Consider the following 26,848-nt stretch of genomic DNA (forward strand, 5'->3'; position numbering starts at 1 on the left):
GGACTCCAACCAATGAAACGGCGGGGTGGATTTGAATTGTCTGTCTTCTGTACATACACAAGACAGCAGCGGGTGTGTTTAGATCGGCATTATGTGTCGCGTGAGTTGATATCTTGCCTTCGAAGCTCCCTTTATGCTGTAATTTGCATCGGTTTTTGTATTTGTGTATTTTGTGTATATTGTATTTGTGTTGTATTCTATATTTTGAGTTGTCTTGAAATCGTTGCCCTCTTCATTCTGTAGTTTGTGTCGTTTTGCTTAAAGCTTGTGTTGGCTTCTCTTTCTTAATTACGTAGAGAGAACGGCAGCCAAGAGCGTCATTTTAATCTCTATCTATCTATTGCCAGACGCCTTAATCCTGTAAGGGCTGGCCACAAACAAATCGCCTCCACGTCGCCCTGTCCCCCGCACTTTCACTGCCCTGCTCGCAGCTCTCACTTCCCTCTCTCATATACCTCTCCACTCCATCCCTCCATCTCACCCTTGGCCTCTCCCTCCCTCTGGCCCCCTCCACCTCACTCACATACACTCTCCTCGTTAGTCTCTCACTCTCCATCGTTTAAGGAGTGGTGAAACTGCTGTATTCCCTGAGTTACAGCAAATTTATCCCATTATCTGGAATACAAGACGATTCCTGAAGCTCTCTCCTTCTTAACCAATTTCGCACCCGTGGAGAGCGAGAGACTGACGAGGAGAGTGTATGTGAGTGAGGAGGAAGGGGGGAGAGGATGGAAGAGGCCAAGGATGAGATGGAGGGATGGAGTGGAGAGGTATATGAGAGAGGAAAGTGTGAGCTGGGAGCAGGGCAATGAAATGGCGGGGGACAGGGCGACATGGAGGCGATTTGTTTGTGGCCACCCCTTACGGGATTAAGGCGTCTGGCAATAGATAGATAGACTTTTCTCCTTTTCTCTTTTTATCCGACCTTCAGTCACTATTTCAGCCTAGATAACCCTGCAAAGAGAAAAATACCTTCGCCAACCACCTCCCACATCAACACCTCCCACATCAACACCTCCCACACCAACACCACCCACACCAACACCTCCCACGCCAAACACCTCCCACGCCAACACCACCCACACCAACACCACCCACACCAACACCTCCCACACCAACACCTCCCACACCAACACCTCCCACACCAACACCTCCCACGCCAACCACCTCCCACGCCAACACCACCCACACCAACACCTCCCACACCAACACCTCCCACACCAACACCTCCCACACCAACACCTCCCACACCAACACCTCCCACACCAACACCTCCCACGCCAAACACCTCCCACACCAACACCTCCCACACCAACACCACCCACACCAACACCTCCCACACCAACACCTCCCACATCAACACCCACACCAACACCTCCCACACCAACACCTCCCACACCAACACCTCCCACCTCCCACACCAACACCTCCCACACCAACACCTCCCACACCAACACCTCCCACGCCAACACCTCCAACATCAACACCTCCCACACCAACACCTCCCACACCAACACCTCCCACATCAACACCTCCCACGCCAACACCCACACCAAACACCTCCCACACCAACACCTCCCACACCAAACACCTCCCACGCCAAACACCTCCCACACCAACACCTCCCACACCAACACCTCCCACACCAACACCTCCCACACCAACACCACCCACACCAACACCTCCCACACCAACACCACCCACACCAACACCTCCCACACCAACACCTCCCACACCAACACCTCCCACACCAAACACCTCCCACACCAACACCTCCCACACCAACACCTCCCACACCAACACCTCCCACACCAAACACCTCCCACGCCAACACCCACACCAAACACCTCCCACACGAACACCTCCCACGCCAAACACCTCCCACACCAAACACCTCCCACACCAACACCTCCCACACCAACACCTCCCACACCAACACCTCCCACACCAACACCTCCCACACCAAACACCTCCCACGCCAACACCCACACCAACACCTCCCACACCAACACCTCCCACACCAACACCTCCCACACCAACACCTCCCACACCAAACACCTCCCACACCAAACACCTCCCACACCAACACCTCCCACACCAACACCTCCCACACCAACACCTCCCACACCAACACCTCCCACACCAACACCACCCACACCAACACCACCCACACCAACACCTCCCACACCAACACCACCCACACCAACACCTCCCACACCAACACCTCCCACACCAACACCTCCCACACCAAACACCTCCCACGCCAACACCCACACCAAACACCTCCCACACCAACACCAACACCACCCACACCAAACACCTCCCACACCAACCCCTCCCACACCAACACCTCCCACACCAACACCTCCCACACCAACACCTCCCACACCAACACCTCCCACACCAAACACCTCCCACACCAACACCCACACCAACACCTCCCACACCAACACCTCCCACACCAAACACCTCCCACACCAAACACCTCCCACACCAAACACCTCCCACACCAAACACCTCCCATGCCAACACCTCCCACGCCAACACCTCCCACACCAACACCCACACCAAACACCTCCCACGCCAACACCCACACCAACACCTCCCACACAAAACACAAATTGCTGACGAGTACAAACACCAGCCAGCCAATAGCGAATACAATGCTGGTGAGTACAAACGCCAGCCAACAGCGAATACAATGCTGACGAGTACAAACACCAGCCAATAGCGAATACAATGCTGACGAGTACAAACACCAGCAATAGTGAATACAATGCTGGTGAGTACAAAGGCCAGCCAATAGCGAATACAATGCTGACGAGTACAAACACCAGCCAATAGCGAATACAATGCTGACGAGTACAAACACCAGCCAATAGCGAATACAATGCTGACGAGTACAAACACCAGCCAATAGCGAATACACTGCTGACGAGTACAAACGCCAGCCAACAGCGAATACAATGCTGACGAGTACAAACACCAGCCAATAGCGAATACAATGCTGGTGAGTACAAACACCAGCAATAGTGAATACAATGCTGGTGAGTACAAAGGCCAGCCAATAGCGAATACAATGCTGGTGAGTACAAAGGCCAGCCAATAGTGAATACAACGCTGGTGAGTACAAATTGCTGACGAGTACAAACGCCTGCCAACAGCGAATACAATGCGGGTGAGTACAAATTGCTGACGAGTACAAACGCCTGCCAACAGCGAATACAATGCTGGTGAGTACAAATTGCTGACCAGTACAAACGCCTGCCAACAGCGAATACAATGCCGATGAGTTCAAACGCCAGCCTATAGCGAATACAAGCAGCACCGCGAAAGACTCACTGATGGTATTTCTCACATTTAAGAGAGAGAGAGAGAGAGAGTGTGTGTGTGTGTGTGTGTGTGTGTGTGTGTGTGTGCGTGTGTACAAGATATGGTATGAATATATGTGCAATTATCTATCAGTCTATTATTATGTATGGCTTCTATGTATGTGCACGTTATCAATCTTTATCTGCCATGTATAGAAAATGTTACATACTCATACAGTCAGACAGATAGATAGATAGATAGACAGACAGACAGATAGATAGATAGACAGATAGATAGAAAGACAGACAGACAGATAGATAGACAGATAGATAGATAGACAGATAGATGGATAGACAGATAGGTAGATACATGGACAGACAGATAGATAGATAGACAGATAGATGGACAGACATAAGCACAAAGGAAAGCAAACGACAATTCCATATTCTTACAGACAGAGATAGACAGACAGAAAAAAGGGACTGACTGACAGACAGAAAGACAGACAGACAGACAGAAAGATGGACAGACAGACAGAAAAAGGGACAGACAGACAGATAGATGGACAGACAGACAGACAGATAAGCACAGGGGAAAGCAGCAGCAACAGACCTTTTGGCATTTGGTGACTGTTTAGTATAGGGAAGGTTATATGTAGCAAATCTAATATATCAGTTAAAGACAAGGATAGGAACTCTGGAAGGCCCCCCCCCCCTCCACCAACCCCTCCAACCGAAGCCTGCAGGAAATAGTGAGAAGGACCACCACGCCGCATAAAATAACTATCTATCTATCTATCTATTGCCAAACGCCATAATCCCGTATGAGGTGGCCATTTGACTTTGAGTTATTTGTTTTACGGGGAGGGGCACTAACCCTCCACCAACCCACTTGTTGACACGTAAGGAGCACGTATGGTTTGGTTATATGGTTACCACCCAGCGTTGTAAATGGTTTCTTGACTTACAGGAAACCATTTGGTTTGTCACTCAATGTAAAGCCACCTGTAAAGGAAAGAAAAGCAATAAGAAGTGACAGGAAAGATGGGAGAAATAGGAAGAGAGGAGGACAGGCACAGAAAAAGAATGATGAAGGCTAATGAAGAAGTAGGCAGCACTACATCAAGTGAGTGGATGATGGTGAGAAATAGGAAGAGAGGAGGGCAGGCATAGAAAAAGAATGATAAAGGCTAAGGAAGAAGTAGGCAACACTACATCAAGTGAGTGGATGATGGTGAGAAATAGGAAGAGAGGAGGCCAGGCACAGAAAAAGAATGATAAAGGCTAAGGAAGAAGTAGGCAGCACTACATCAAGTGAGTGGATGATGGTGAGAAATAGGAAGAGAGGAGGACAGGCACAGAAAAAGAATGATAAAGGCTAAGGAAGAAATAGGCAGCACTACATCAAGTGAGTGGATGATGGTGAGAAATAGGAAGAGAGGAGGGCAGGCACAGAAAAAGAATGATAAAGGCTAAGGAAGAAGTAGGCAGCACTACATCAAGTGAGTGGATGATAGTCGCCATCACCTGCCACTAATTAAAAAAAAAAAAAAAACTGCCACGGAAATTTTATAGGAAAGAGGGAAAGGAAAGCTTATTTAACGCTAACTAAAAAGACAATAATAAGTCAACAATATTTACCGATGTTTTGCAGGTTGTATTGGCTCGGGTCTGAAAAAAAAAAAAAAAAAAAAAAATATATATATATATATATATATATATATATATACGGTTCTTAGCTGGCCATGTGGAGAGGATGGAGAGTGAGAGACTAACGAGGAGAGTGTATGTGAGTGAGGTGGAGGGGGGGGAGAGGGAGAGGAAGGCCAAGGATGAGATGGAGGGATGGAGTGGAGAGGTATATGAGAGAGGGGGGTGTGAATTGGGAGCAGGGCAGTGAAATGGCGGGGGTCAGGGCGACGTGGAGGCGATTTGTTTGTGGCCACCCCGTATGGGATTAAGGCGTCTGGCAATAGGTAGATAGATAGATTTTTAAAGGTTACTCCTGCATCGCTGTTTATTACTGATAATACTTTGTTCCATATATCTACTCTGCCTGTCTATTGCCAGACGCCTTAATCCCGTAAGGGTTGGCCACAAACAAATAGCCTCCATGTCGCCTGTCCCCCGCCATTTCACAGCCCTGCTCCCAGCTCACACCCCCCTCTCTCATATACCTCTCCACTCCATCCCTCCACTTCATCCTTCGTCTCCCCCCCCCCTCTCCCTCTCTCTCCATTTCTTCCACCTTTTCGCTCTCATCTATCCTTTTCCATTACTCTCTCTCTCTCTCTCTCTCTCTCTCTCTCTCTCTCTCTCTCTCTCTCTCTCTCTCAATAAGGTGACTAAAACTGTGTGTGTGTGTGTGTGTGTGTGTGTGTGTGTGTGTGTGTGTGTGTGTGTGTGTGTGTGTGTGTGTGTGTGTGTGTGTGTGTGTGTGTGTGTGTGTGTGTGTGTGTGTGTGTGTGTGTGTGTGTGTGTGTGTGTGTGTGTGTGTGTGTGAGTGTGTGCAAACATATACGTATCCACGTATGTGCGTTTGTTTGTACACCTGTGCGTACTCATATTTCAAGACGACATTAATATACCTCTCTTCCTTTACCGATTCGACACGCAATAAATCAAAATCAAATTATTTTTTAAAATCGAAATATGAAACTGCTAATAAGATGTGAATAGTTTGGCGGTATTCACTATTAAGGATGGAATATCTCAAATTTGTGATATGCTGATGATGCAGTACTATTTGCATATACCGGACAGGAACTTGGTAGGCGAGTGCAGAGTTTTGCTGATGTCTGTGAGCGTCATGCCTTGAGAGTAAATGTGGAGAAGAGTAAAGTGATGGTTACTGAGAGAGAAGGTGACTCCCAGTGTGATGTTACAGTGAATGGAGAGAGACTGGAATTGGTGAGAGAGTTCAAATACTTGGGTACAGTGATAGAAAAGAGAGGAAAATGTGCAAAAGAAGTGGAAAGTAGAGTGACACAAGGAAGAAAAGTAGCTGGTGCAATGAAGGCCTCGATAAGAAACAGAGGCTTGAGTGTTGCAGCTGCACGAGGCTTACATGAGGGAGTGTTGGTGCCAACTTTAACATATGGATGTGAGACTATGGTGTGGTATGAAAATGAAAAGTCAAGAGTAAGAGCAGTGGAGATGGGACTGCTGAGGAATGTATGTGGAGTACGGAGAGTGGATAGGATACGAAATAATGTGATTCGTGAAAGGTGTGGAGTAAGGAAGTCTGTGGACACCAGAATCGAAGAGAATGTCCTGAGATGGTATGGTCATGTGGAAAGAATGGATAACAACAGAGTGGTGAAAAAGGTATATCTGAGCAAATCTGAAGGAGGGAGGAGGCGAGGTAGGCCAAGGAGAAGGTGGAGGGATATGGTGGATGAGTGTGTGAGGAAGAGAGGTTTGGAAGTCGGTGAGGCTAGAGAACTGACAGGAGATCAAGCTGGCTGGATGAATATTGTGTGAAGTGCATGATCAGGGATTTTGGCACCCCTTTTTAACGTGACAGCGTCCGTATTGACTCAATCGGATACGTTTATGTGAAGCTACAGAATGTGGTGAATGTTTTTGGCGTATCCGATGGAGCCAGGATTCCGGGGGATTGAATGATGAGCGAATGGAAGCGTGCCCCATTGGATTGGGTAAATTTGGGCTGTCTGGACGTTGCTACTCCTCACCCTGGGAAAGGAGGTCCGGATGATGATGATGAGTAACACCTCTCCCTTACCGACTTATTTCCGATTCTTCTCTGTTACTAAATTCTTGTTAGTCATGCAGTATTTACAAAAACCTTTTCCTTACCGATTAATTTCTGATTCTGCTCCGTTACTATATTCGTGTGTGTGATTAATGCAGTATTTACAAACACCTTTTCCTTAGCGATTTATTCCTGATTCCGCCCCGTTACTATATTCTTGTGTTAGTCATGCAGTATTTACTAACACCTCTCCCTTAGCGATTTATTCACGATCATGCACCGTTACTATATTCTTGTGTGATGTACGAAAATAAATCGCTAAGGAAAAGGTGTTAGGGAGCCACTTATAATTACTTAGCCGTACCCGCAAAACGCAAGACTCTCTCTCTCTCTCTCTCTCTCGTGTGTGTATATATGTACAGTATGTATACGTATGTGTGTGTATATAAGTGTGTGTGTGTATGTGTGTGTATGTGTGTGTATGTATGTGTATTTGTATGTATATGTATGTGTGTATATATGTATGTATGTGTGTATGTATGTGTATTTGTATGTATGTATGTATGTATATGTATATATGTATGTATGTGTATATAAGTGTGTGTGTATACAGGTGTGTGTGTGTGTGTGTGTGTATGTGTATGTGTGTGTATGAATGTGTATTTGTATGTATGTATATGTGTGTGTATATATGTATGTGTGTGTATGTATGTGTATTTGTATGTATGTATGTATGTATGTGTGTGTGTGTATTTGTATGTATGTATGTATGTGTGTGTGTGTGTGTGTGTGTGTGTGTGTGTGTGTGTGTGTGTGTGTGTGTGTGTGTGTGTGTGTGTGTGTGTATTTGTATGTATGTATGTGTGTGTATTTGTATGTATGTATGTATGTATGTATGTGTGTGTGTGTATTTGTATTTGTATGTATGTACGTGTGTGTACATATATCCGTGCAGACGGGTATACATGAAGCTTACATCAAATTCATTTTTTTTACACCAATATTTTAAAAGGAAGGGAATTACGACATTGAAAACTGTATTTACGGCGAACAACTGTGTAAAGAGACTGGTGGCTCTCCCTACATTTATAATTTCGTAACGCTTCTTCTTTTGCGACTTATTCTAAATGTTCATACCTCAATTTCCCTCAACTCCCTCACCACCCACTAAATTATGACTTTTTTTTTTTTTTATACTAGGAAGAAGGAACCAAAGGCCAGGAGCCCGCAATAACTGTTCCTTCCAAGAGAAACACAAAATACAAGAGAGAGACAAATTCAAGATCCGATCATTTCGAAATGCCTGGACACACTGCGTTTGAAAGACTGGAGGTCATAGGCAGTGGGAAATACAGGCAGAGGGAGACAGTTCCAGAGTCGACCTGTTGCATACATGAAAGACTGGAGATCATAGGAAGCAGGAAATACAGACAGAGGAAGACAGTTCCAGAGTTGACCTGTTGCATAAATGAAAGACTGGAGATCAAACGCAGTGGGAAATACAGACAGAGGGAGACAGTTCCAGAGTTGACCTGTTGCATAAATGAAAGACTGGAGATCATAGGCAGAGGGAAATACAGACAGAGGGAGACAGTTCCAGAGTTGACCTGTTGCATAAATGAAAGACTGGAGATCATAGGCAGAGGGAAATACAGACAGAGGGAGACAGTTCCAGAGTTGACCTGTTGCATAAATGAAAGACGAGATCATAGGAAGTGAAAAATACAGACTATGGGGGACAGTTCCAGAGTTGATTTTTTGCATACACGAAGGACTGGGGGTAACGGTTAACTCTTGCATTAGAGAGCTGGACAGAAAAGGGATGAGTTGGCTGCTAGACGGGTGCTACGTGCCCGTCAGGAAGGGTACAGTATAGATAGATAGATAGACAGAGTGGTGCAGAGATGGACAGATAGATAGATAGATAGGCAGATAGATAGATACAGATAGATAAATAGATAGACAGATAAATAGACAGATAGATAGATAGGCAGATAGATAGATAGATAGAGATAGATAGATAGATAGGCAGATAGACAGATAGATGGACAGACACAGACAGACAGAGGGATAGAGTAATAGACAGACAGACAGATAGATAGACAGACAGACATAGATAGACAGACACAGACAGATAGATAGACAGAGATAGATAGACAGACAGATAGATAGATAGACAGACAGACAGATAGATAGACAGACACAGACAGATAGATAGACAGACAGACAGACAGATAGATAGATAGACAGACAGACAGATAGATAGACAGACACAGACAGATAGATAGACAGACAGACAGACAGATAGATAGACAGACAGACAGACAGATAGATAGACAGACAGATAGATAGACAGAGTGACTGATAGAGATAGGTGGATAGTGATAGACAGATGGATAGTGACTGATAGATAGTGATTGATGGATAGACAGATAGACAGGACAGTGATAGACAGATAGATATAAATAGACAGGCTGATGGATAGATAGATAGACGGATAGTGATAGGGATAGACAGAGAGACAGATGTAGAAGGATTGATGGATAGACAGATAGACAGAAGGTTAGTGATAGACAGATTGATAGATAGACAGACTGACGGACAGATAAGATAGATAGACAGGACAGTGATAGACAGATAGGTAGATGGATAGATAGATATAGTGATGGATAGATAAGACAGATAGATAGAAGGACAGTGACACAGATAGATATAGATAGATAGACAGACATGTGTGGACAGAGTGAAAGACAGACAGACAGACATAGATAGCTAGATGGAGGAGAGTGCTGCCTCCCGTTTTCTGTCTCGCTGCCAAGACAAGGTGAGTTGCCAACGAGTAAATATGGAGGAAGATAAAGAGTAAATATCTATCTATCTATCTATTGCCAGACGCCTTAATTCCGTCAGGGGTGGCCACAAACAAATCGCCCCTATGTCGTCCTGTCCCCCGCCATTTCATCGCCCTGCTCCCAGCTCTCACTCCCCTCTCTCATATACCTTTCCATCCCTCCATCTCATCCTTGGCCTCCCCCTTCCTCTCCCCCCCTACACCTCACTCACACTCTCCTTGTCAGTCTCTCACTCTCCATCCTCTCCACATAGCCAAACCACCTCAGTGTGTTTCTCCTAACGCTTCCTATCACATCCACACCACAACGCTCCTTCACTTCCTCGTTTGTCAGTCTGTCTCTCCATATAACTCCACATACACCTCACTCACATACACTCTCCTCGTCAGTCTCTCACTCTCCATCCTCTCCACATGGCCAAACCACCTCAGTGTGTTTCTCCTAACGCTTCCTATCACATCCACATCCACACCACAACGCTCCTTCACTTCCTCTCTTAGCATCGTCTATAAATTGAGGGCTTGCTTGTGCTCTCCTTAGTGTGTGACGTAGAGACAAACATAGAGCGTCTCCATGTGTGTTTAAGCATACTGTGTTACTGACATATAGGAAATCATAAGTCTTACTGTTGACGCTGTGACAGTGATGACATATTTGCAAGACTGAAAGTGTAAGCTGTGGTGCTGTGGTGGGAGGTGCTGTGGTGGGAGGTGCTGTGGTGGGAGGTGGTGTGGTGGGAGGTGGTGTGATGAGGTGCTGTGGTGGGAGGTGCTGTGGTTGGGGATGCTGTGGTTGGGGGTGCTGTGGTGGGAGGTGCTGAGGCGGGAGATGCTGTGGTGGGAGGTGCTGTGGAGGGAGGTGCTGTGGTGGGAGGTGCTGTGGCGGGAGGTGCTGTGGTGGGAGGTGCTGAGGCGGGAGATGCTGTGGTGGGAGGTGCTGTGGTGGGAGGTGCTGAGGCGGGAGATGCTGTGGTGGGAGGTGCTGTGGTGGGAGGTGCTGTGGTGGGAGGTGCTGTGGAGGGAGGTGCTGTGGTGGGAGGTGCTGTGGCGGGAGGTGCTGTGGCGGGAGGTGCTGTGGTGGGTGGAGGTTGGACAGTAGGACCGGTACTACGCACGGCCACGGACGGATGCAAGGCCGAGAGATGGACACACACAATGAGGGTACTGTACTGACGACAATGGAAAAAAAAAAAAAAAAAAGAAGGCAGCAGGGGACAGAATGATAATACTGAGGAAAATTTTATAATACTAAGTAAGGATGAGAGGGGTTGGGGAGAGAGTAGTAGAATTTGTGGTGTGTGTGTGTGTGTGTGTGTGTGTGTGTGTGTGTGTGTGTGTGTGTGTGTGTGTGTGTGTGTGTGTGTGTGTGTGTAATTCCGGGTCGGTCAGGATCACTTGATGGTCGTGATTGTCAGCTTTTACCCTCCCGGAAGGGAGCTGAGAGCTCATATAGTCCGATCTAAGGGCAAGGCTGTGATCTTCACACACGCACACACCCGTCCCCTTGGTCAAGGGGGACAGTAACCACCCACTTTGTCAGTGAAACTTTTCGCAACCTGAGCGAGGCGCGAACTCCCGTCCACCAGTTGGCAAGCGGGAACGTTACCACTGCAGAAAGAGAGAGAGAGAGAGAGAGAGAGAGAGAGTTGGTGAGATTTTGGTGGGTTAGGGAGAGAGGATAGTTGTAGAATTTCCAGTGCTCAGAGAGAGAGAGAGAGAGAGAGAGAGAGAGAGAGAGAGAAGAGAATTACCATCAAAGTAGGAGGAATATTGAGAAAGCTTTTGACGGGAGACAACCTCTATCTATCTATCTACTGCCAGACGCCTCAATCCCGTGAGAGGTGGCCACAAACAAATCGCCTCCATGCCGCCCTGTCCCCCGCCATTTCATTGCCCTGCTCCCAGCTCACACCCCCCTCTTTCATACACCTCTCCACTCCGTCCCTCCATCTCATCCTTGGCCTCCCCCTTCCTCTCACCCCCCTCCACCTCACTCACATACACTCTCCGCGTCAGTCTCTCGCTCTCCATCCTCTCTACATGGCCAAACCACCACAACAATGAAAAATGAAGACAGGCAGTGATGAAAGGCAATGTATGGCAGTTTGTGGAGAGAAGGAGAACTAGAATGCAAAAGACTCAATGGAAAAGGGTAACAGGATCAGTGAAAAATGATTTGTTTAATTTCAAGGCAGCTAAAAGAACACTAGATGTTTTTTTAGGAAGTGGATAAAAAGCGGGGGACAGGGCGACACGGAGGCGATTTGTTTGTGGCCACCTCTTACGGGATTGAAAAATGATTTGTTTAATTTTAAGGCAGCTAAAAGAACACTAGATGTTTTTTTAGGAAGTGGATGAAAAGCGGGGGACAGGGCGACACGGAGGCGATTTGTTTGTGGCCTATCAACTGCCATTTCGTTGCCCTCCCCAGCTTACACACATCCACTCTCATCTGCCTCCCCACTCCATCCCTCCATCTCATCCTCGGTCTCCTCCTCCCTCACATACAATAACAATGGTAATAAATGCATGTACAACTCCACCCAAGATGATTACATAGACAGTGCTAATTACTATATAAGATGGAGTAACTGTAGTATTTCTGACATTAGACCCATTGAAAGAATTATTATTAAAGATTTAGCGTATCTATCTACCTATAGCCCGACGCCCTTATCCCGCAATTGGTGACCGCAGACAAAACGCCTCCAAGTCGCTCTGTCACCCACCATTTGATTACCCTCCCCCCAACTCACTCCCCCCTCCCTCAGATACCTCTCCACTCCATCCCTCCACCTCATCCTCGGTCGTCCCCTCCCTCCACTTCACCTACATACACCCTCTTAGTCAGTCTTTCATTCTCCATTCTCTCCACATGTCCAAACCACCTCAGTGTATTTCTCCTAATCTTCTCAACCACATCCACATCCACCCCACAACGTTCCTTCACTTCTTCATTCGTCAACCTGTCCCTCCATGTCACTCCACATGCTCCTCTCAGGTAACTCATTTCCACTGCTCTCACTCTTGACTTGTTCCCCTCTTGCAAGGTCCATGTACTGGCTGTAATTCTGAAGATCTCCCTCCGTACTAAGGGGTCTTTGTATGCAACATGTGTCAGGAGTGTAATGCTGTATGGTAGTGAGACCTGGGCAGTAAAGGAAGAGGATATTCGCAGGCTCAAACGTACAGAAATGGGAATGATTAGGTGGATGTGCAGTGCGTTCCTGGGTGTGAGGCGTGGAGGGGCTGGGTTTACGATGGAAGAGTTGAGAGGTAGGATGGGACTGGAGTGTACTGGTGTTGTGATGAAGAGGGGTAGATTGAGATGGTTTGGGAGGAAGGATGGGACTGGAGTATATTGGTGCTGAGATGAGGAGGGGTAGACTGAGATGGTTTGGAAGGAAGGATGGGACTGGAGTGTATTGGTGTTGTCATGAGGAGGGGTAAACTGAGATGGTTTGGCAGGAAGGATGGGACTGGAGTGTATTGGTGTTGTGATGAGGAGGGGTAGATTGAGATGGTTTGGGAGGAAGGATGGGACTGGAGTGTATTGGTGTTGTGATGAGGAGGGGTAGATTGAGATGGTTTGGGAGGAAGGATAGGACTGGAGTGTATTGGTGTTGTGATGAGGAGGGGTAGATTGAGATGGTTTGGGATGAAGGATGGGACTGGAGTGTATTGATGCTGTGATGAGGAGGGGTAGATTGAGGTGGTCTGGGAGGAAGGATGGGACTGGAGTGTATTGATGTTGTGATGAGGAGGGGTAGACTGAGATGGTTTGGGCATGTGGAGAGGATGGGGGATGATAATTGGGTGCAGAGGGTGAGAAGCGTTAATATTGGGGGTGGGGTTGTCAGGGGTAGACCGAAAAAGACATGGAACGAGGTTATAAGTGTGACCTCAGGGTTAAGGGACTGAAGAGGGAGGTTGCCAGAGATCAAGCAGTATGGAGAGCCGCCATTAGGTGACCAAGGCCGACGCATGAAGCCTTCAAATACCAAACGAAAGAAATATAAAGGGACCTGATCTTTTTTACAAACAGTTCTTGAGTGTGGAGTCACATGGAGAGACAGACTGACAAATGAGGAAGTGAAGGAGCGTCATGGTGTGGATGTGACAGGATGCGTTAGGAGAAACACACTGAGGTGGTTTGGCCATGTGGAGAGGATGGAGTGAGAGACTGACGAGGAGAGTGTGAGTGACGCGGAGGGGGTAGAGGGAGAGGGGAGGCCGAGGATGAGATGGAAGGGTGGAGTGGAGAGGTATATGAGAGAGGGGGGTGTGAGCTCAGAGCAGGGCAGTAAAATGGCGGGGGACAGGGCGACGTGGAGGCATATTTGTTTGTGGCCACCCCTTACAGGATTAAGGCGTCTGGCAATAGATAGATAGAGTAGTTACTGAATTCAAGAGCAGCTTCAAAGAGTCGAATAGAAGAGTGAAGAGCAACAAATATAATTCCACGATAGCATAGGACTAGTAAAGAGTTTTGTGAGAGACTGGCATGGAGAGACAAGGCTGACAAATGGGAAAGTGAAGGCGTGATGTGATGTGGATGTGATAGAAAGCGTCAGGAGAAATACACTGAGGGGGTTTGGCCATGTGGAGAGGATGGAGGGTGAGAGACTAACGAGGAGAGAAAATGTAGTGAAAATGTGAAATACGATGAAGTGGTTTGGCCATGTGGAGAGGACGGTGGGTGAGAAACTAACGAGGAGAGGAGAGGGAGAGACTAACGAGGAGAAAATGCAATGCCTCAACATATTCTATACTCCTTTCACATTTACATGTCAAAAAGCATAATTGTAACATAGCATCAACACTAGAATATGCTGCTAGTCACGAAGAAGTGCTAGGGACGGAAAATTTAGACGTCGTAGTTATGTCCATTTTTCCATCTTGACTTCTGCATTGTAACGATAGATTAGCACTAGAATATGCTGCTAGGCACGAAGAAGTGCTGTCAGACGCAGATGAGTGAAGCAAGAATTAAACAGCTCAGGGTTGTATGAGTCACGAAGATGAAAAACACTGGTGTTATTAACAAGATTATACCACACCACACCACCACACACTACCATACACTAGCTACATCACACCACACCATACCACACCGCAGCATACCACACCACACACACCAACCACACCACATTACATCACACCACACCACCACACCACACCACACCACCACACACTACCATACACTAGCTACATCACACCACACCATACCACACCACAGCATACCACACCACACACACACACACACCAACCACACCACATTACATCACACCACACCACCACACCACACCACACACCACACCACCACACACTACCATACACTAGCTACATCACACCACACCATACCACACCACACACACACACACCAACCACACCACATTACATCACACCACACCACACCACACCACCATACACTACCATACACTAGCTACATCACACCACACCATACCACACCACACACACACACACACACCAACCACACCACATTACATCACACCAACCACACAACATTACATCACACCACAGCACACCACACCACACAATACCACACCACACCACCACACACTACCATACACTAGCTACATCATACCACACCATACCACACCGCAGCAAACCACACCACACACACACACACACCAACCAAACCACATTACATCCCCATCACATAACACCACACCACCTCACACAATACACTTCACCACACCACACCACACACTACAATACACTACACCACCACACCACACCATAGCATACAACACCACACACACATCACACCACATTACACCCCCATCACATAACACCACACCACTTCACACCACCACACACTACAATACACTACACCACACCACACCACACCACACACACCACACCACACCACACCACACCACACCACTTAATCTCCTTCACATTTCCTCTGACCTTCCTGGAGTTCTTCTTAATCAGTGCCTGACTAAAGATACAGGTGTGTGTGTGTGTGTGTGTGTGTGTGTGTGTGTGTGTGTGTGTGTGTGTGTGTGTGTGTGTGTGTGTGAGAGAGAGAGAGAGAGAGAGAGAGAGAGTGTGTGTGTGTGTGTGTGTGTGTGTGTGTGTGTGTGTGTGTGTGTGTGTGTGTGTGTGTGTGAGAGAGAGAGAGAGAGAGAGAGAGAGAGAGAGAGAGAGAGAGTGTGTGTGTGTGTGTGTGTGTGTGTGTGTGTGTGTGTGTGTGTGTGTGTGTGTGTGTGTGTGTGTGTGTGTGTGTGTGTGTGTGAGAGAGAGAGAGAGAGAGAGTGTGTGTGTGTGTGTGTGTGTGTGTGTGTGTGTAACCTCCATCTCTCTCTCTTGCTTACTGAGACTGACAGAAGACGATGCTAGTCACGAGGAAGTGCTTTGGAAAGGATGTAGAGCCGTAGTATTGTCTGTTTCTGCCACTGAGCTACGTGAAATAAACTACATAACATTAGAATATCATGCTAGTCACGAATAAGTGCTAGTCTCCTTGGTTACTAGTCAAAATCCCCTCCAGTCTGACTACACTTGGCCATATACTAAGCTGAAAAGGGGATATGGATAGTAGTAGTAGTGGTGGTGGTAGTAGTAGTGGTAGTAGTAGTAGTAGTAGTGGTAGTAGTGGTAGTAGTAGTAGTAGTAGTAGTGGTGGTGGTAGTAGTAGTGGTAGTAGTAGTAGTAGTAGTGGTAGTAGTGGTAGTAGTAGTAGTAGTAGTAGTAGTGTAGTGGTAGTAGTAGTAGTAGTGGTAGTAGTAGTGGTAGTAGTAGTAGTAGTGGTAGTAGTAGTAGTAGTGGTAGTAGTAGTAGTAGTAGTGGTAGTAGTAGTAGTAGTAGTAGTGGTAGCAGTAGTAGTAGTAGTAGTGGTAGCAGTAGTAGTAGTAGTAGTGGTAGTAGTAGTAGTAGTAGTGGTAGTAGTAGTAGTAGTAGTGGTAGTAATAGTAATAGTAGTAGTGGTAGTAGTAGTAGTAGTATGTTAATTACTTCCTGGTATAAACTGAATAATCATTAAATATAATTACGCCAATTATACACAAGCACACACACACACACACACACACACACACACACACACACACACAAATTCACTCACCCTCTCACGATCGATTCAACTCTACATCTACATCGACTACAACCAAACACTGAGAGGTAGTTATAGCAGCCCCTCCCTCCCTCCCTCTCTCTCTCTCTCTCTCTCTCTCTCTCTCTCTCTCTCTTTCTCTCTCTCTCTCACTGAATTATTTAAATAGTCATAGGAGCCACACACTCTCTCTCTCTCTCTCTCTCTCTCTCTCTCTCAAATTAAAGAAAGTAAAGAGAGATAGGAGCCACTCTCTTTCTCCGCATATCTGTCTCTGGCGCTGCGGTCGCGGGTCAATACTTGTGGGCTCTCTCTCTCTCTCTCTCTCTCTCTCTCTCTCTCTCGATGTTTACGTCCTTCCCTCTCTTTAATTTTCTTTTCCCTCCCCTTCCAAGTACCCCCTCTCTCTCTCTCTCTCTCTCTCTCTCTCTCTCTCTCTCTCTCTCTCCGCATTACATCCTAACCCAGTCTTTCTTCGTTCGCTTTTATTATTATTATTATTATTATTATTATTATTATTATTACTACAGATGTTACATTATAGAATCATATGAAACTATGTCATTATATACGAAATAAAATGGAATGAAATGAATATGAAATAAACTACTACTACTACTACTACTACTACTGCCACTGCTGCTGCTACAACTACTACAATTATTATTATTATTATTATTATTATTATCATTATTACTATTATTATTATTTCATTATTATTATTATTACTATTACTATTATTATTTTATTATTATTATTATTATTTTATTATTATTATTATTATTATTATTATTATTATTATGCTGGATAGGGAAGAAGGGCAGGGAGAAGGAAAGAAAAATATTGATAGAGAATAAGTGTATAAGTGAAGTGTTAGTATAAGTGCTGGAATATAAGTAAAGTATAAGTGAAATGTATTAGTGTTGGAATATAAGTAAAGTATAAGTGAAATGGTAGTATAAGTGCTGGAATATAAGTAAAGTATAAGTGAAATGGTACTATTAGTGTTGGAATATAAGTATAAGTGAAATGGTAGTATCAGTGTTGCGATATAAGTAAAGTATAAGTGAAATGGTAGTATAAGTGTTGGAATATAAGTAAAGTATAAGTGAAATGGTAGTATTAGTGTTGGAATACAAGTAAAGTATAAGTGAAATGGTAGTATAAGTGCTGGAATATACGTATAAGTGAAATGGAAGTATGTGTTGAAATATAAGTAGAGTATAAGTGAAATGGTAGTATTAGTGCTGGAATATAAGTGAAAGTATTGGTGATAGAATGTATTAAGAGTATAAGAAATATAAGTAGAGCTAGGATAAGTGCTACAGTATAAGTTAAGTATAAGTGTTAGTATCAGTGTTAGTATCAGTGTTAATATAAGTGTTAGTATGTGCTAGTATCAGTGTTAGTATGTGCCAGTATCAGTGTTAGTATGTGCCAGTATCAGTGTTAGTATGTGCCAGTATCAGTGTTAGTATGTGCCAGTATCAGTGTTAGTATGTGCCAGTATCAGTGTTAGTATGTGTCAGTATCAGTGTTAGTATGTGTCAGTATCAGTGTTAGTATGTGTCAGTATCAGTGTTAGTATGTGTCAGTATCAGTGTTAGTATGTGTCAGTATCAGTGTTAGTATGTGCTAGTATCAGTGTTAGTATGTGTCAGTATCAGTGTTAGTATGTGCTAGTATCAGTGTTAGTATGTGCTAGTATCAGTGTTAGTATGTGCTAGTATCAGTGTTAGTATGTGCTAGTATCAGTGTTAGTATGTGCTAGTATCAGTGTTAGTATGTGCCAGTATCAGTGTTAGTATGTGCCAGTATCAGTGTTAGTATGTGTCAGTATCAGTGTTAGTATGTGTCAGTATCAGTGTTAGTATGTGTCAGTATCAGTGTTAGTATGTGTCAGTATCAGTGTTAGTATGTGCTAGTATCAGTGTTAGTATGTGCTAGTATCAGTGTTAGTATGTGTCAGTATCAGTGTTAGTATGTGCTAGTATCAGTGTTAGTATGTGCTAGTATCAGTGTTAGTATGTGCTAGTATCAGTGTTAGTATGTGCTAGTATCAGTGTTAGTATGTGCTAGTATCAGTGTTAGTATGTGTCAGTATCAGTGTTAGTATGTGCTAGTATCAGTGTTAGTATGTGCTAGTATCAGTGTTAGTATGTGCTAGTATCAGTGTTAGTATGTGCTAGTATCAGTGTTAGTATGTGCTAGTATCAGTGTTAGTATGTGCTAGTATCAGTGTTAGTATGTGCTAGTATCAGTGTTAGTATGTGCTAGTATCAGTGTTAGTATGTGCTAGTATCAGTGTTAGTATGTGCTAGTATCAGTGTTAGTATGTGCTAGTATCAGTGTTAGAAAGTTAGTATCAGTGTTAGTATCAGTGTTAGTATGTGTCAGTATCAGTGTTAGTATGTGCTAGTATCAGTGTTAGTATGTGCTAGTATCAGTGTTAGTATGTGCTAGTATCAGTGTTAGTATGTGCTAGTATCAGTGTTAGTATGTGCTAGTATCAGTGTTAGAAAGTTAGTATCAGTGTTAGTATGTGCTAGTATCAGTGTTAGTATGTGCTAGTATCAGTGTTAGTATGTGCTAGTATCAGTGTTAGTATGTGCTAGTATCAGTGTTAGTATGTGCTAGTATCAGTGTTAGTATGTGCTAGTATCAGTGTTAGTATGTGCTAGTATCAGTGTTAGTATGTGCTAGTATCAGTGTTAGTATGTGCTAGTATCAGTGTTAGTATGTGCCAGTATCAGTGTTAGTATGTGCTAGTATCAGTGTTAGAAAGTTAGTATCAGTGTTAGTATCAGTGTTAGTATGTGCTAGTATCAGTGTTAGTATGTGCTAGTATCAGTGTTAGTATGTGCTAGTATCAGTGTTAGTATGTGCTAGTATCAGTGTTAGAAAGTTAGTATCAGTGTTAGTATGTGTCAGTATCAGTGTTAGTATGTGTCAGTATCAGTGTTAGTATGTGCTAGTATCAGTGTTAGTATGTGCTAGTATCAGTGTTAGTATGTGCTAGTATCAGTGTTAGAAAGTTAGTATCAGTGTTAGTATCAGTGTTAGAAAGTTAGTATCAGTGTTAGAGGATATAAGTGTATGATGCAAGTTTGCAGTGTTTGTTAGGATTACTTATATACTGTGTGTGTGTGTGTGTGTGTGTGTGTGTGTGTGTGTGTGTGTGTGTGTGTACCGTCTTCTCGATCCATATGCATGTATGCCTTTCGATTTCCTGATACATAATTCTGTGTGTGTGTGTGTGTGTGTGTGTGTGTGTGTGTGTGTGTGTGTGTGTTTATAGTCATGCGTGTGTTTTAGGGTCGTAATGTACAGTTCTTGTCAATAGGGGGTCCGTGGCACCTTTTCCTCAGCGATTTATTTGGTATAACATTTCAGCCCCGTGTGCATTACTATCCTCAGTAGTAGTAGTAGTAGTAGTAGTAGTAGCAGTAGTAGAAGTGGTAGTAGAAGTGGTAGTAGAAGTGGTAGTAGTAGTAGTAGTAGTTGTAGTAGTCAATCAATCAATCGGCTTTAATTCGTCACTCTTGATACATAAAATAATAATAATAATAATAATACATTTCATCATCATAAAGGCAGCAGTAGTACAGTAGTAGCAGTTGCAGCATCATATAAGCAGCAATAGTAGCAGTGTGGTGTGGTGTGGTGTGGTGTGGGGTGGGGTGGGGTGGGGTGGGGTGGGGTGGTGTGGTGTGGTGTGGTGTGGTGTGGGGTGGGGTGGTGTGGTGTGGTGTGGTGTGGTGTGTGTTGTGTGGTGTGGTGGTTGTGGTGTGGTGTGGTGGTAGTGGTGTGGTGTGGTGGTAGTGGTGTGGTGTGGTGGTAGTGGTGTGGTGTGGTGGTAGTGGTGTGGTGTGGTGTGGTGGTAGTGGTGTGGTGTGGTGTGGTGGTAGTGGTGTGGTGTGGGGTAGTGGTGTGGTGTGGTGTGGGGTAGTGGTGTGGTGTGGTGTGGGGTAGTGGTGTGGTGTGGTGTGGGGTAGTGGTGTGGTGTGGTGTGGGGTAGTGGTGTGGTGTGGTGTGGGGTAGTGGTGTGGTGTGGTGGTAGTGGTGTGGTGTGGGGTAGTGGTGTGGTGTGGGGTAGTGGTGTGGTGTGGTGGTAGTAGTAGCAGTAGTTGTTGCCTAGGCAGTTTGGCCGAACAGCCCTGAGTCCCTAAGGAAGGCCACGGCGAGACCGGGCTTTCCCACAGAGCTCTCAAGGAGTGTATGTTGTGTTGTTGGCGCAGGTGATTGTGTGCAATGCAGTCTTGCATAATGTGCAATGAAGTCTTGCATAATGTGCTTAATAGTATGGGGTGCTGTGTTGCAGATTGTGTTCAATGCAGTCTTGCATAATGTGCTTAATAGTATGGGGTGCTGTGTTGCAGATTGTGTGCAATGCAGTCTTGCATAATGTGCTTAATAGTATGGGGTGCTGTGTTCAGATTGTGTGCAATGCAGTCTTGCATAATGTGCTTAATAATATGGGGTGCTGTGTTGCATCCTGGACAGGCACCAGCGATGGAGTCATCCAGCCTCTTCTGATAACTCAAGAGGGCTGGATGATGCCCACATCTCAGCCTGGCCAGGTGGACACTGTCCTCACGAGGGAGACAGGATTCAGAAGGGTGGATGTCAGGAGGCCGTGATTGCAGCTGTGTGTTGTCTTTAAGTGACTGAATAAAGCGGCGAGTGATCTGAGTGTGGATATGCTTCTGGAAGCAGGTCTGAGGTAGGCGAGGGGGGAGAGATGACAGTATTTGTGTATGGTATCGTGTGCTGGGTGTTGTTTGATGTTCCTTGGTGTGGGTGGATGTGCTGCCATGTACTGTAGTGGATGGTGTGGGTTTGTGGAGGCTGCAGCAAGAAACTGGGTGCCTCTCATGTCTAGGTGATCCTTGACTTAGAAGACTTTGGTTTCTTGGTGTAGGTGGTCTGTGGGTGTAGTAGCTGTGCAGCCTGTGATTATTTTTAGGGCCTTGTTCTGCATGGTCTGTAGAGTGCTGTAGTGTGTTTGGGTGAGGTTAGGAGCCCAGGCAGGGCTTGCATAATTCATCACTGAACGTGTGGTGTGGTGTTGGGTAGTGGTGTGGTGTGGTGTGGTGTGGTGTGGTGTGGTGTGGCGTGGCGTGGCGTGGCGTGGTGTGGTGTGGTGTGTGGTGTAGAGTAGTGGTGTGGTGTGGTGTGGTGTGGTGTGGTGTAGGGTAGTGGTGTGGTGTGGTGTAGGGTAGTGGTGTGGTGTGGTGTAGGGTAGTGGTGTGGTGTGGTGTAGGGTAGTGGTGTGGTGTGGTGTAGGGTAGTGGTGTGGTGTAGGGTAGTGGTGTGGTGTGGTGTAATACTGCAGTGAGGTGTGCTTTGGTGGTGAGGTATAACGTAATGAAAAAATCACACTAAAAGCAATGATAAAGGCCTGAGGATATCACAGTGACATACACATTACCCTATTACAAAAAAAAAAAAAAAAAATAGCACCTGTAAATGGAAATGAAGCTTGGACGTTGTTGGAGGGATACAAGGCAAGAGTGAGAGCAATGGAAATGAGTTTTTAAGAGGAGCCTGTGGAGTCACATGGACAGAGAGACTGACGAATGAGGATATAAAGGAGCGTTGTGTTGTGGATGTGGATGTGATAGGATGCGTTAGGAGGAACACACTGAGGTGGTTTGGCCATGTGGAGAGGATGGAGGGTGAGAGATTGACGAGGAAAGTGTATGTGAGTGAGGTGGAGGGGGGGAGAGGGAGGGGGAGGCCGAGGATGAGCTGGAGGGATGGAGTGGAGAGGTATATGAAAGAGGAGGGGGGGTGTGAGTTGGGAGCAGGGCAGTGAAATGGCGGGGTACAGGGCGACGTGGAGGCGATTTGTTTGTGGCCACCCCGTACGGGATTAAGGCGTCTGGCAGTAGATAGATGGATAGAAAATAAAAAAAAGGTACAAGCCAGAAAATAAAATCAATCACTAATAATTAACAAGACGTCCTTGGTGATGTATGGAAGTTAGCATCAATAAACAATAAAAAGGTCCAATATAAAGGCTTGCAGCACACACGTAACACAAGTAACACACAGCAACAAGTAACACGCAAGCACCGCAAGTAACACATGGTAACACAACACACAGTAACAAGTAATACAAATAACACACAGCACAAGTAACACACAGTAACACCCAAGTAACACAGTAACAGAAGTAACATACAGTAACAAGTGACACAGCACACAGTAAAACACACACGTAACACGCAGTAACACACAGCAACACAAGTAACACAGTAACACACTAATTCTGTTCCTTACACTCCTTGCTACCCTCACAGCTAACACCAGTAGCCTAAGCCTGACCTGTCACCAAAAACCCAAAGTGTGCCCGGCCTATGGCTTTATAATTACTTTTTTCTGTTGCTCAATCAGTAGGCAAAGTAAGCCACTAAAATACATTACCACAAACAGACAAAATAAACGAAGAAGCAGAAACATTAAGGGCGGTATTCACTAACAGTTTAAACAGTTGTGTCCTAATTGCCACATAATTAGGCATACAAACTCTCTCGTGCCTCATCAATAATATACGAGACGCCATAAACGCTAGGAATGAGCCACAAATTTTGAAAAGAGCGATTCAATACAGTACTAAAATCTTCCTATTAAGAACGAAAAAAAAAAAAAACAACCAGAACACTCATAAACAAACACCACAAAACACCAATATAATCAACTTCTTCCCTACGAGGCTAACAGTACTGCGGCTGCCATCTGTAGTTATAAAACATAACAGGCCTGGCGCGATGACAGGGGTATTGTAAGCGATTACGATTACTTTGCAAACTTCAGATTACGATTACGATTATGATTATACTGTAGTAAAAGTAAGAATAATCGAATACGATCACATATGTAATCATGACTACAATCATCACAACATGTACTGCTATACACTATATAATTATGAGCATGTGTCTTTTATTCTTGACATTAAGTAAATAGCTGTAGTTAGGTTTCAAAAGCAACAACATCGTCCAGTCAAATAAAACTGATATTTTTTAGTGATAATACATCTTACATGCAAATCATTTTAATAAGAATTGCCTGCGTAAGGAAGAACATAGTGTTAAGCTCTGCAGAACCTATGGCGACTGTTACTCTGGATGAAAATATACTGTACAGTGCTATGGCCAGCAAGCTGTTCCTTTAGTTTTGTGCTAATCTGCAATACACAAGTGTTTTAATATTGCAAGCACCGAGACTTTTCTTCACTTTGTCCCTGATCCTTTTATTCAATTAACTTTTCTACCAACTGAGATCTTCCCAGGTGATACTATTCCAGCTTAAGCAGGATATTATATGGAAGCTTCTAAGTGGTAACCTACAATTCACCTTTGTGTTCATACTACTTATACACTGTTATGGTGTATATCTGACTGTTTGACAATGAACTACAGCATTTTATTCTTGAGTATTTGTGGGAGAATAGCTTATCTGGGCCTTTGAAATCGTAAAAGTAACCATGATAAAGATTACAATATAAGAGGAATAGATAACGACTGCGATTACTTTGAAAAAAATACCTGAGTAATCGACTACGAAGATCACGATTACCCCACCTGGTGCCAAACATGAAGATCAATTCCAGTAAGAGCAGTGGAAATGAGTTACTTGAGAGGGGCAGGTGGACTTACACACACACACACACACACACACACACACACACACACACAGAAAAAGAGAGAGAGAGAGAGAGAGAGAGAGAGAGAGAGAGAGAGAGAGACAGACAGACAGACAGACAGAATAACTAATGAGGATGTGAAGAAGCGTTGTGGTGTGGATTTGGATGTGATAGAAAGTGTTAGGAGAAACACACTAAGGTGGTTTGGCCATGTGGAGAGTGAGAGACTAACGAGGAGAGTATGTGAGTGAGGTGGAGGGGGAGAGAGGGAGGGGAAAGCCAAGGATGAGACGGAAGGATAGAATGGAGAGGTATATGAAAGAGGGGTGTGTGAGCTAGGAGACAGGCAGTGAAATGGCGAGGGACACAGTGGCATGGAGGCGATTTATTTGTGGTGAACCCTTACGGGATTGAGGCGCCTGGCAATAAATAGATAGATAGATAGATAGATAGATAGGCTATTATTAGACACCTTTCAGAACAAATCTAACGAATTCAATAATTTCTTTGCAAATGTTGGTAAAACAATATCTATCTACCTATTCCAAACGCCGTAATCCCAGAAGGGAGGGCCACAGACAAATCGCCTCCATGTCGCCCTGTCCCTTGCCATTTCGCTGCCCACCCCCAGTTCACACACTCCTCTCTCATATACCTCTTCACTCCATCCCTCCGTCTCATCCTTGGCCTTCCCCTCCCTCTCTCCCCCTCCACCTCATTCACATACTCTCCTCGTCAGTCTCTCACTCTCCATCCTTTCCACGTGGCCCAACCACTTCAGTGTGTTAATCCTAACGCTTCCTATCACATCCACATCCACACCACAACGCTCCTTCACTTCCTCATTTGACAGTCTGTCTCTCCATGTAACTCCACATACACCTCACTCACATACACTCTCACTCTTCATCCTCTCCACATGGCCAAACCACCTCAGTGTGTTTCTCCTAACGCTTCCTATCACATCCACAGCACACCACAACGCTCCTTCACCTCCTCATTTGTCAGTCTCTCTCTCCACGTGACTCCACATACACCTGTTAAATACTAAAAATACCAAGGATGAGATGGAGGGATGGGGTGGAGAGGTATATGAGAGAGGAGGGTGTGAGTTGGGAGCAGGGCAGTGAAATGGTGGGGGACAGGGCGACGTGGAGGCGATTTGTTTGTGGCCACCCCGAACGGGATTGAGGCGTATGGCAATAGATAGATAGACAGACCACGTAAAACCACCATAAAATTTGATAACACAATCCAACCAGCTACACCTGTACAAAACCCAGGTGTACAGATGGGGCGCTACATGATCTTCAGTTCACGTATCACTGAAGAATGTTATGGCTGAGCTTATACACGTCAGAAACATTGCTTTAGGAAGAAACTCGTATTACAGTGGTACCGCCTATTCTATTTAATATCCACACCTAACATAACATCATCTGGGGTACACCTAATACTACTCTGATAAAAAGTAGCCAGAACATGACAGACGGAAGAGCTAGGAAATACAGTTACTCTAGCCCTATCTTTAAAGAGTTGCAACAGCTAATACGAAGCACAAAATAATGTTTAACACAGCTAATAATACTCTGATAAAAACTAGCCACAACATTACAGACTGAAGAGCTAGGAAACATTACTTTAGCCCCATCTTTAAAGACCTGAAATAGGTAATATGAAGCAGAAAATAACGTATAACACAGCTGTGGGTATCTTCAAACACCTGCATAACCATCACCCACAACACCTACTGTCTCCTGCAGCTGTGAACATTGTGACTTGTAGTACACGAAGGAAGTAAAAAAAACATTCAGCCCTATCTATAGTATAAAGAGGTGAAACAGCTAATACGGAGCACAATATAGTGTTTAAGAGAGCTATATATTACAGCATCTGCATAATCATCACCCACAACACCTACTGTCTCCTGCAGCTGTGAACATTGTGACTTGTAGTACACGAAGGCAGTAAGAAAAATTTTTAGCCCTATCTATAAAGAGGTGAAAGAGCTAACATGAAGCACAATATAATGTTTAACACAGCTGTAAATATCTTCAAGCATCTGCATAACCATCACCCACAACACCTCCTGTCTCCTGCGGCTGTGAACATTGTGACATGAATTTTCATGTGTTAATGTGCTGAGTATATTGACGATTCTCTCCCTGCAACCTCACCTTCCATGTCTGTCTGTCTGTCTGTCTGTCTGTCTCTCTCTCTCTCTCTCTCTCTCTCTCTC

At 45.0% G+C, this 26,848-nt stretch overlaps 1 protein-coding gene across 1 annotated transcript in view; it reads left to right on the forward strand.

Moving 5' to 3' along the window:
* The first annotated feature begins 10,661 nt into the window (after window positions 1–10,661).
* Window positions 10,662–26,848, forward strand: part of LOC145418623 (uncharacterized) — a 48,404-nt gene continuing 32,217 nt past the window's right edge. Inside the window, exon 1 of the mRNA XM_080286988.1 lies at window positions 10,662–10,954. Within this exon, the coding sequence (XP_080143114.1) occupies window positions 10,662–10,954 (293 nt within the window). The remainder of the gene's footprint in view (window positions 10,955–26,848) is intronic.

Source organism: Coenobita brevimanus, chromosome 115 (assembly GCF_032717465.1).
Source record: "Coenobita brevimanus isolate Jiangsu-jjx chromosome 115, ASM3271746v2, whole genome shotgun sequence".
NCBI lineage: Eukaryota > Metazoa > Arthropoda > Malacostraca > Decapoda > Coenobitidae > Coenobita > Coenobita brevimanus.